Source organism: Suillus subalutaceus, assembly GCF_016647625.1.
Source record: "Suillus subalutaceus strain FC151 chromosome Unknown DFJ58scaffold_63, whole genome shotgun sequence".
Classification (NCBI taxonomy): Eukaryota; Fungi; Basidiomycota; class Agaricomycetes; order Boletales; family Suillaceae; genus Suillus; species Suillus subalutaceus.
Window position 1 is genome coordinate 129,053 of NW_024540312.1, and position 11,108 is coordinate 140,160.

The following is an 11,108-nucleotide window of genomic DNA, read 5'->3' on the forward strand; positions in this document are numbered from 1 at the left end:
ATCCTATGTGCATATGTATCCAACTACATTTTCAGATCACGGCGTGCTATCGTCTCATGCCCGTTGCAGCACTGGCTATTCCATATGAATCATTGAGGGTGAGGTGAGTGAACATGAATTGACCTATTTTAATTTGCTTCAAATTTCGAGTCTGACCCCTATCTACATCTATCACACCCACCACAATGACCTCAATCAAGGAAGCCTCGGTACGAATTATTATCTTGATCTGGCTTCTCCTTCTCCTAATTATCAATTATATCTTCATGGAATGGTACCCTTCCTTGGCTGGAAGGGTCAATGCCGCCAGTATGGCAGGAACTTGGCTCTTATCTGCTATCCTAGTGCGAATTCCAACTACCCGCAGAATTTGCCTGGAGGATCCACGTGGCCTTGGCTTCCTACGCTTGGCCTTCTGCTTATTATGGGTGATAAACCCACAGAATCATGACGGTGACAAAATGGAGACACGGTCAGAACACTCAGCCAAAGACCTTCCAAGAAACGTTGTCATGCACTATGGTTTTACATTGGCGCGGGTGCTGGGGTTCATGCATATGAGTGTGCATTTGAGTTTTGGGGGAATTTGATTGAGAAGTGCTGGACCCGTCCGATCCTGATGGTTTGGTCTCTGGTCAAGGGCTGGTCGAAACAGGCGTCTGATTATCTCATCGGAACAAGCGAGAATAATGTGGAGTCGTTTGCACATCGCTCGTTGGTAGGTATTTCATTTGTTATTCATAACCAAGTTATCATTAATCATTTGTTTAAGCCGCAGGAAGATCCGCATCATTCGGACTGACAATTTCATGAAAAATCACCCGGTTTCAAAGTCTGAGCGCTCACAGCGGCCGCACCGGACCATCTTAGGCTGTACCTGGGACCTGGGTCTTACATTTCTATTATATATTTTTATTCGATGTTTTGTACTACGCACATATGGACGTCTGGGGTGTGCCTCCTTCATCATCAAATACTAGTTCAACATGCGTTCATCCCTTGCAGCCTCATCGCGGCCTCTTCCCTCTACTCCAAGTGTAACTTCGACGAAATAAGAGTGTCACGTTGTCCTAGCAAAACATCGACCTCCATTCTCCCTTCTTTCTGTGAACCTTTCGCTCCGATACTAACCTCAGCCGTGTACCTCCCCTCCAGCAATGGCGGCCGACCTTGTAGGGAACAACTTATGCCCACTGGACGATGGCGAGCGAGGAGAAGTATGCATACTTCGAAGACCGGATACTGAGATAAATGCCTTTGTGAAAGTACTTGCAGACACGTATTGGGCCCGTAATTCTAGCGTTTGAGTCAATTGACAGTGCCGTGGTATAGGCTAACTAATGATTAACGTATCGAGAGCATGTACCCACAAGGCAAACAAAAATCTAGAGGTCGAGGCTGGATAATGAAAGTCATGCTAAAGGTACAACAGAGTCAGGGATTTTTGTATGCGGTCGGAAGAATGAATTCTAACAACTTCCTTTGTCATCTCCTTCTTCCACTTGGCAGTTGCTGGAAGATGAATAGACGCATGTTTATTCGAAGACAGCAGGAACGCGGTAAATGGTCCCTGAAACCTGTCGATGGACCCTTTCTCACCGTCTACGACATAGTCCAAGACACCTATTGCCCACTTCGTATCGTGGGGCTTTGGGCCAATGTGCCTCGCCTTCACCCTAAAGTATTCATGCTTGAACGAAAGACATCTTGAGTTAGGCAACTCTTCACTGGTGTCCTCTACATCGACGTCCAATAGGAGCATCCAAATTGCGAGTCCATGATTAGTCAAGGCAAAGTGTCTATCTCCAAACTCGTAGCTTGCGGCCCGGTCAACTGCGTCGCGGAGTGTTTCAATACATCCCGCAGCATAGGAACGCGGAGTATCCGGGAGGGCCGCGTTATAGCGGGAACAACGACCGCTCCATAGAAACACGTCCCATTTATCGTATCTCTTTATTATCTCCTCCATGAGACGGAAGAAAGCTCTGTTGCCTTCGCCGTATGCGACCATGAGGCTGATATCGAATATTCCGGTAAGGGAGTACGCCATGTCTTCGATGCGAGTTGTTCGCCTCCTGGATGCCCACAACATCTTTTCTGGCACTCGGTCGATGCCAGGTGTGAATGATTCAAGATCGTCCATACGGATGTCAGTGAGCGTTGATACCTTTTCCATGATGACTTTGCTGTCTCTGTTGTTTCTGTCGTTCGTGGGGCCTTGGATGAGGGGCGTCCAGTTTGCTCCGTAGAATTTGATTTGTGACGGAGCAAGAAGCTCTTGAAGCGTCCATCCTCTTTCGAACCAAGCATCGACCGCCTCTTCACCACTTTTACCCTTCTCCTGCAGTCGAAAAGTTGCGAGGTCTGCCGTTTCCGAAAGGAAGGCGATGCATACATGGGAGTTTCTGTACCAGCGAAACATGGAGCGGATGGATTCATCCACCTCGAAGTTGTTCGATTTGTCTATGGAGCACGTATCGGACCAAGCAAAATCGCAGTTGTGGACAACTTTCGCTGTACGGCAAAAATGTTGTAGCTTCTTCCATCCTCGCCCCCGGCCAACAGGGACTTCTGTCGGTTTCTTCGCCATCTGGGAATACGGAGGCTCTTGATCTTCCGGCAACCATCTATGCGAGAGGATGGCATATTTCAGTTCCTTCTTCACGTGCTCTCTGATACAATCCTCCCTCTCCTCCCCGTCCACGATCATCTTTTCAGCAAAATCTGCGTGAATGTTGTCGGGGACCCTTTTCTCTTTGAAGTGCGCCCTGACGAAATCTCTGTCCACGAGTTGAACCCTTATCTTCTCACCGTCTTCGGTGATATGAAGTAGACGAATGGGCATCTCATTAGTGATGTATTCATGGAATACTTCTTCCACGAGATCTTTGAGGGGGTCGTGGCTGTTGCAGCAACGGAGGCGCTCATGGTAAGAACGTCGCCTAGTGACTTGAAAGTTGTCCAGGAATATTAAAAAACAACAAATGCCACATGCATAGTGATAAACTCACGATCGATGACCTCTGATAGCAGTGGTGACTGGGAGACTCTCTGAATGCTCTGGAAGGATACAATAAGTTCTCGTCTTTAAAGGCTTGTGAACCTTGCTGTGAACGAACAGACACAAAGACCTGTGGATCTATATTCATCACGTATGTTACCCTTCATCTCCTGCGCCATCGGCAATGTATTGCCTTCGTGAAACCCGAAAAAAGCGATGAGTCTCCTTGCACTGCATACGAGATATCGGATCATGCTGATGGTCGTTCGGCATCAAAGTTAACAGTCTAATTCACCTTCTATAACCGGAATACATGATGCAGAGATCACTTTTTAAACACATTGTCTACACGGGGGGTAATGGCCTCTGGCTGTGTTAGTTCAGATGGACGCGTGTAGAACCGCCGAACGCACTTTCTTCGCACCATCCATTATCAGGTAAAAAGTAAGCCACCTCCCCTTTATTCAAGCCGTTATTCTTCAAGTCAATGCAACCCACGGATGCGAAGGCAGACCGCTAAGATGTTATCAACATATGCTTGTGAACATCGAGTCGTGCATGTCTGTGGGCTTGCGTTCGACGACATCCTTTCCTCATCTGAGGACGCATACTATTTTACGATAAATCTGCTGGTCCTCTCTATCACCTCAGCGCTGGACATGAACGATTGGTGTCAGTATTAAAGTCTGGGGAAAGAAACTGGGTAAACAGTTGGCGATTGTCAGACCTCTTGCTCACAGGGCAGTTTAACTCTCCATCCATCTCCTACTCTTCCACCCTTCGTCGCTCCTCCCACAAGCTCGTGCATTAAAAACAGCCTCTGCCAACCTTACGGCTCGAAGTGTGTTCTGTACGTGACATGGAACACCATGCCTAGTATGACATCATGTCCGGCGCATCGTCCGATAGCATCCTATCTCTCGAGTCCTTTCACATTGGTAAGACTGCCTCCTGCACCGGCTAAAACCACCCGTTAGCGTCATCCAAACTATCATGTTCCAGAGAAGGCCAACCTTTGTATATCTTCGTGCTCTGAATGTGTTCTCCTTCAAGGAGCAGGGCATCCGGTGGCAACTAGCGTGCAGCATCCGTTGCAGGAAGTCAATGGTCCGATTTATGCTGGGAATGGAATGAACACTTGTATACGTAGAAACCACATGTGTCGAGAAGCTGGAGTGTTTTTAGCTGAATGCAGAGATGCCGTGTAGAGGAATGTGTGTACTTTACACAGTACGGCCAAGACACAGGACTGGTGACCACTTTGACTACACGGTCCTTCAGAGAGAGTGTATGGTTTTGACGTAGTCAAACTGGTCGATCTCGGAGCGGCACAGCCTGAGTGGTAGGGTGAAATATATTGGGTATCGAAAGACTTGTTTATGGAGTATAAACCAGTCTGTTTACGGGCCTATCATCAAGATCAAGACAGGTTACCCACAACTCAATTTTCAAGGAAGTGTATTGACGGATTTGTGCGACTGAGAACGCTGGTCCAAGGATAGAAGGCGATATCCTGAAACAGTGTTTTAAATAATTAAGTCTGTCCAACCGTAATGATCATGAGGCAGTGGGTAACGAAACGATCAAACTGTTGGCCCGGGACTCGGGAGTCATACGGCAATATTTAGTCACCGTAGTTACTAGTACGAGCGCAAGTACAAATGATGACTATCGGAAACTGCCGGTATATAGCTTATTTGTCAGTTTCGCAGGCTCCAGAGCCGCATGCGTCATGACTCTGCCAGTTCATAAGTACTATAACTAGGTCCCCATGGCCAGTTGCCATCGTCACTGTGAGCGCTCAAAGCCTCAACTACTGTTCTTCTAGTACAATTATAGTAAGCAATTAACCTACTCGCACGCTCAATCTGCCCCTCACAAATCGCAGTACACCGATCTCTCCATTGGCTCTGTATACGGTCATGTTTGCCTGATCATATTTGTCTCTTGCAGTTTGTCGATATCTTGTTTCGTCGTTGAGATATAAATCAGTCTTCGTTGGAGAACTGCATTACTATCCGGGTACACTTCTGCCGCCACACCCAACATACATCAGCAACCATTCCCTAAGCAGACACTCGCCTTCAAGGCGAGCAAACGCTAGAGGTCAACGTTCAACCCTGGCACGCTGGGCCTCTCGCCCATAGTGCAGCTTAGTCCACTCATCAAAGTTGTTTGATCCCCATTCTTCCACCTCTCGTTCTTTCGCGCCAGCTTTAGCCTTTCGTAGTGTGTTCTGTGCGGGACATGTCTAGTAAAATGTTGATTTCCGTCATTGAGATTAACCGATGTTTTATGTGGTGGGACTTGGGTGGGACATTGCTTCGGACGGACCACTGCATTGTGTACCATGTAGTACAAGTCAATATTCATGAATTTTCCGCGCAAACCGCAGCCTCATGGCTACCACGCCTCCTGTAACAAGCCTGATGAGCGTCTATTACTTGAACTCATTCCACCACTATCAGCATCTAGCGAGCGTTCCACCCATCCATTCAATCTCAAGCACTTGAAGCAGCTCTGTATACGCCTTGCATCTTCTATCGCATCTCAGCTTGACTGTTCTAGCTGACTCGGATCATCGTCACTGGACACCCACGCTAACCCTTTCTGAACGAATCAGTGTCAGTGTTTCCATCTCTTATAGCCTTTCTCGCTATCTGACCTCATTGATAGCTCTTGTATATGTCTGAAGGATCTTGGGAAAAGCTTTCCCAGGTCGCTGTCAAGGGTGCTCAATATGACTCTCGTGAGCGTCAGCCACATCCGAAATGTTTGGAAGGGACCAGAGTAGTCCTTCTCAACTACATCTACGAGTCACTGGACAACCAAGGAGAGAGTCAACTCATCTGGCTGCATGGCACGGCGGGCGTTGGAAAGTCTGCTGTTGCGTTCACCGTAGCTGAGAGAATGAGAGGTCTGAAAGTGAAAGAAGGAAGCAAGGAAAAGCGACTCGCAGGAACATTCTTTTTTTCGCGCAAGCATACGAGGCGCCGCACAACTGGTTATTTCTTCGCGACTCTTGTCTACCAGCTTGCAAGCAATTTTCCCAGTATCAGGGAGGATGTGAAAAGAACTATCCTCGACAATCCTGCATTGCTAGATCATGACATGTCTCTTCGCGACCAGATGGAGGCGTTATTCCTTCAACCTCTCCGGAAGCTTCAACTCAGATTGCGCGAATGCCCGCCTTTGACATTTGTTATTGACGCCCTTGATGAAGCATCTCCGAATCCCCCGAGGAAGACGCATATAAAAGCGAGCTCGCTGATCTCATCTCCTTGCTTGGCGAAGCACTCAGTGATCCTGATCTGCCCGTCACCCATATTCTTCTTACGAGTCGTTCGGAGGAGCATATCTGTATAGCCATGCGCACTGCAGAAATGCGCCCGCTGTTGTGCGAGATACCAGTAAAGACATCTGGGGAGGGCGTTGCTGCCACCATCTCACTGGATGGCATAGATGTCGACATCGACATCTGTCTTTTCTTGCAACGTTCGTTCGCAAAGCTGGGAACTCGCCATCCCGATTTTCCACAGCCCTCAGAGGATCAACTTGCACGACTAGCGGGCCGACGTTTTATTGTGGCTTCTACGATGATGAAGTTTATCGATGATCAGCAAAATGATCCTCGTGATCAACTTCAGCTCATGCTCAGGCTAACGAGCGAACTGCTTCCAGGAACGGAGGTGTACAAGTTTTACGATTGTATTCTCTCCACATGCGCTGACCCGAAGTTGGCATACCTGCACTTGTCCATTGTTGCTTCCCTTGCAGATCCCCTGCCTATGTCACAAATTTCGAAACTTCTTGGACCTATTCAGGGCAGGGACGTCGAGAGAGTGCTGGTGCAGCTACGATCTGTCATGGATGTCCCTGGTACGGACAGCAATCTCCCCGTGAATATCTATCACTCGTCCATTCGTGACTATGTTTCCGACCCCTCAAACAGCAGCCTCCCCGATTTACAATGTATGACACCACCCCACTCCCTACTCGCTCATAGGTGCCTCAGCTTGATAGTGCACGACATTCCAGAAAGCACGGCGCTTCTAGATGTGCTGTTAGAATTGACGAAGCATAGCAAAGCTGTGGAATCCGAGGACCCCGAAACTTTAAAATGCACATTAGACTTCATCGTCCAGCCACCTGCACCACTGCAAGTACTTATAATTCTATTATGGCTTCGGGGGTATCGCAGTTCAGAACTCCGATTCTGGCTGGAGACCCCAGACGGGCATGCTTGGCTACGAAGTAGCAATCTGCGTGGGTGGGTTCAGACGCGGCATGGGAAGAACTGGCCAGCGACGGATGACGGGAAAAAGTGGTTGCTGACGTGGCATGGCAGTGTGTGGCTGCGGACCCCAGGCGCGCGAGACTGGCTGCAGACCCAGGGAGGAAAAGACTTGCTGCAGAGTGAGAGTTGGACTATCTGGCTGTGGAGCCGAGTAGGGAGAGACTGGGTGCGGAGCCAAATAGGAAATGACTGGCTGCAGAGCCAAGGAGAGAAAGACTGGCTGCAGACCCGGGGTGGGGACATCTGGCTGCGCAGCGAAGGAGGGAAAGACTGGTTGCAGACCCAAAGTGGGAACGCCTGCCTGCAAGCCCCCGACACGGAACACCAGCTGCCGATCCTGAATGGGCCTGAGCATGACTCACTCCTCCACACCTCGAACATATCCAGGCTACTACAGACTTCGAACATATCCAGGCTACTACAGACCTCAGACGATTCATCCTCGGATGACTTCTTAGACCCACCCTCGCCAACTTCTTCCATCGGGGCTAACCCGCTGTACACCACAGGCGGGGGAGACCTCATGCTGCAATCCTCAGGCAGGCGAGACTGGCTGCAAGCCCCAGGGGGGCAAGGCTGGCCGCAGTGGCTAGAGACCAAAGTCGGGGGATGTTGGTTGCTGAGCTGGGACGGGCAAGAGTGGTTACAGACCCAGGAAGCTGAAGAGTGGCTACAGACTCAGGGTGGGCAAAACTGGCTTCAGGCTCAGTGCAGCGGAGAGCGACCGCAGACTCTGCGAGGGAAAGACTGGGTGAAGACTCAAGGAGGGGAAGACTGGCTGCAGTCCCACGGAGGGCAAGAGTGGCTGAAGACCCAAGGAGGGGAAGGCTGGCTACAGACTGTGGGCGCGCGAAATTGGCTGGCGACCCAGGGAGGGCGAGAGTGGCTGAAGACTCAAGGAGGGGAAGGCTGGCTACAGACCCCGGGGGCGCGAAAGTGGCTGGAGACCCAGGGAGGGCGACAGTGGCTGAAGACTCAAGGAGGGCAAGGCTGGCTACAGACCCCGGGGGCGCAAAAGTGGCTGGAGACCCAGGGAGGGCGAGAGTGGCTGAAGACTCAAGGAGGGGAAGGCTGGCTACAGACCCCGGGGGCGCAAAAGTGGCTGGAGACCCAGGGAGGGCGAGAGTGGCTGAAGACTCAAGGAGGGGAAGGCTGGCTACAGACCCCGGGGGCGCGAAAGTGGCTGGAGACCCAGGGAGGGCGACAGTGGCTGAAGACTCAAGGAGGGCAAGGCTGGCTACAGACCCCGGGGGCGCAAAGTGGCTGGAGACCCAGGGAGGGCGAGAGTGGCTGAAGACTCAAGGAGGGGAAGGCTGGCTACAGACCCCGGGGGCGCAAAAGTGGCTGGAGACCCAGGGAGGGCGAGAGTGGCTGAAGACTCAAGGAGGGGAAGGCTGGCTACAGACCCGGGGGCGCGAAAGTGGCTGGAGACCAGGGAGGGCGAGAGTGGCTGAAGTGGCTGGAGACTCAGGGAGGGCGAGAGTGGCTGAAGACTCAAGGAGGGGAAGGCTGGCTACAGACCCCGGGAGCGCAAAAGTGGCTGGGGACCCGGGGAGGGCGAGAGTGGCTGAAGACTCAAGGAGGGCAAGGCTGGCTACAGACCCCGGGAGCGCAACCGTGGCTGGGGACCCGGGGAGGGCGAGAGTGGCTGAAGACCCTGGAAGGGACACGCTGGCTGCAGACTCCGGGCGGGCATGGCTGGCTGAAAACACCCCAAGGTCAAACATGGTGGTTGACGGCTCCTTGGGCGACGAGGGCAGAATTCTTGAACATGTTTGAAGCAATCAGAGAGTACAAAATTGCCCCAGACATGCGTTTGCACCCAGCTTTCCAAGTTATCCAGCAGTTCAGGAACTTGCCGGATTTCTTGATGTTTCCGGCATTCCTAGCGTTGAGGCACCAGGATCATCCCCCTGCAACGTCACCACACGGTCGTCTTCCACTAAACATAGATATCATCCATGCAATGAAGGTCTTTTCGAGTTTCGCATATGATGCGCGGGAAGAAAGCCAATCCGCTTCCGACGCTCTCAACTACGCATGTCAAAACTGGGTTGTTCATCTCTCACAAGCTCCGAATCCATGGGACGAGAGGCTCTCACACATATTTCAATGTTTCTGGGATCGTAATCTCCTCCCTTGGCTCGTGAGGCAATGGTGTTTGAAGGATCTACGGTCTTGCCTCGCTATCTTATCAGAAAGCGAGAAAATTGCAAAGGTGCGTGTATTCCGACGGTTGTTAGACTCACAATCTGACCCGTGCATGTAGCAACATCTTCAAACTCCAAGGTTATCTCCGTGATGAGTCCGAAGCAGTCGATTCAATTCGTGCAATATCCTTCGCTATTTTGCTGCCGCAAGTTAATATTATACGCCCATCCGACTCGATTATATTTTTCTGTGATTCCAGTAGAGCTTACGCTTCCAGATCATTGAACAATCGTGTTATTTTGGTAGCAGGATAAGACTTTGCTTTACATTTTGACGTCATTCAAACTTAAGCCTCAGTGCCCCGGGCCATACTGACCCTTCCTTTACCGCATGCCAGACCTGGGTCGTCACTTTGATACAACAAATTGCAGAGTCACGGCGCACTCTGAATGTTCATCCTTCACTCTTCGCCCTCTTGTCTTCAACTCCTTAGATTCATGCGCTCACATTCTTGATATTATCTTGCATACGCTCGTATGTCACAACCAATCTTCGGTAAGTTAAACCTCGTATATTTCCAAGTCGAACCCTATTCATCGAGCTGAGAACGGAAAATGTGTCACTTTCGGGCGGTTATATCAAGGAATGGAATGAGTAATGTATCTCATCACTCAAACATTGACAGTCAGACTCCCCATGGGACAATGCGACTGCTGGTAACGCATTCGACTCATGACGGGCCGGCATCAGTGCATGCGAGCCTCAAGCAGTGCAAATTGGGGGTAAGTGCATTCAAAAAGAATATGATGCTTCCGGCGCGGGGCAAGAGGGCCAGAACGAGCCCTTCCAGTTCACAAGGTACTGTAGGTGGTTTCCTAGCTAGAATGGTCCACTTGTGTAGAAAACTGTTATGTTCCGTTACGAAAAGGAGACCAAACCTTTTCATTTAGCCTTGCCCAAAGTTCATTTCCTGTTCTTTCGTTTCTCCTGCCATCCTACGCTCCACCTGTTCCCTTAGCTCAAGGCGCACAAGGCATGGGTGCTCTCGGGGCACGCAGGCCTTCCCATCGAGGTAACAGATGCGGAGTCATTCATTCGGCACCGAACAGGTTGAATCATTAGCAAAACTTTAAAATTTGTTATTCTTGAAGAACGAATGCGGTAAGTGAGAGAAGGAACTGAATGAAGCCAAAGATGTTGATGAGTCATCATTACGGGGGTTTGCTCGCGAGTCGCGACAGACACCGGAACTTCTTTTCTCAAGGCTTGAATATGCAACTATTGATGACAATCAAAAACATTTGAACAGAGTAAGATTCAAACTCACGCCCCCAAAGAGACCAGATAACACGCTCATCAAATGAGCTCGTTCTCTCCCTAGTCTGGCGCCTCGGACCGCTCGGCCATCTGTCCAGGGCTCGAATGCTCCTACCGCGAACTTTCACTCCGTTACTAACCAAGGTCACGCCCTCTGAGAGAGTCTGCATGCCGACTGAGCAGCTAGCTTGTGCAACCCTTTGCGGGGAACAATGCTCGTGATGATGGCGAGCGAGGAGAAGCATGCGTGCTTCGAAGACCAGATACTGACTCGGAGATAAATTCGTGAAAGCACTTGCAAGTGCCGAGCACGCATTGGGCCTATAGTTCTACTTTCGTGAG

General features: G+C 50.4%; 2 protein-coding genes and 1 non-coding gene across 3 annotated transcripts; 1 reads left to right on the forward strand and 2 right to left on the reverse strand.

Annotated features, from left to right (window-relative positions):
• Positions 1 to 170: 170 nt before the first annotated feature.
• DFJ58DRAFT_914477 (uncharacterized protein) lies at positions 171 to 625 on the forward strand. The gene has a single exon (XM_041395389.1). It carries the CDS (start codon positions 186 to 188, stop codon positions 588 to 590), a length of 405 nt encoding a protein of 134 aa, XP_041243208.1. The 5' UTR covers positions 171 to 185; the 3' UTR covers positions 591 to 625.
• Positions 626 to 1,351: 726 nt separating this feature from the next.
• DFJ58DRAFT_684806 (uncharacterized protein) lies at positions 1,352 to 3,206 on the reverse strand. The gene is made up of 4 exons (XM_041383285.1): positions 3,120 to 3,206; positions 3,012 to 3,060; positions 2,774 to 2,949; positions 1,352 to 2,692 (listed from the first exon to the last, which is right to left on the reverse strand). The coding sequence occupies exons 1-4, from the start codon at positions 3,147 to 3,149 to the stop codon at positions 1,418 to 1,420; spliced, it is 1,530 nt and encodes a 509-aa protein (XP_041243209.1). The 5' UTR covers positions 3,150 to 3,206; the 3' UTR covers positions 1,352 to 1,417.
• Positions 3,207 to 10,751: 7,545 nt separating this feature from the next.
• Positions 10,752 to 10,862, reverse strand: DFJ58DRAFT_t102. The gene has a single exon. It is a non-coding gene; the product is annotated as a tRNA-Pro (tRNA).
• Between the last annotated feature and the right edge of the window lie 246 nt (positions 10,863 to 11,108).

What these genes read in the sequence shown, in the direction of transcription:
- DFJ58DRAFT_684806 (XM_041383285.1), bottom strand. Translation starts at nt 3,149, where the DNA reads ATGAATATAGATCCACAGGTCTTTGTGTCT. An exon ending in ATCCACAGGTCTTTGTGTCT is followed by an intron (nt 3,061 to 3,119) that starts GTTCGTTCACAG and finishes GTATCCTTCCAG; the next exon opens with AGCATTCAGAGAGTCTCCCA. An exon ending in AACTCGTGGACAGAGATTTC is followed by an intron (nt 2,693 to 2,773) that starts GTCAGGGCGCAC and finishes GTGGACGGGGAG; the next exon opens with GAGAGGGAGGATTGTATCAG.
- DFJ58DRAFT_914477 (XM_041395389.1), top strand. Translation starts at nt 186, where the DNA reads ATGACCTCAATCAAGGAAGCCTCGGTACGAATTATTATCTTGATCTGG.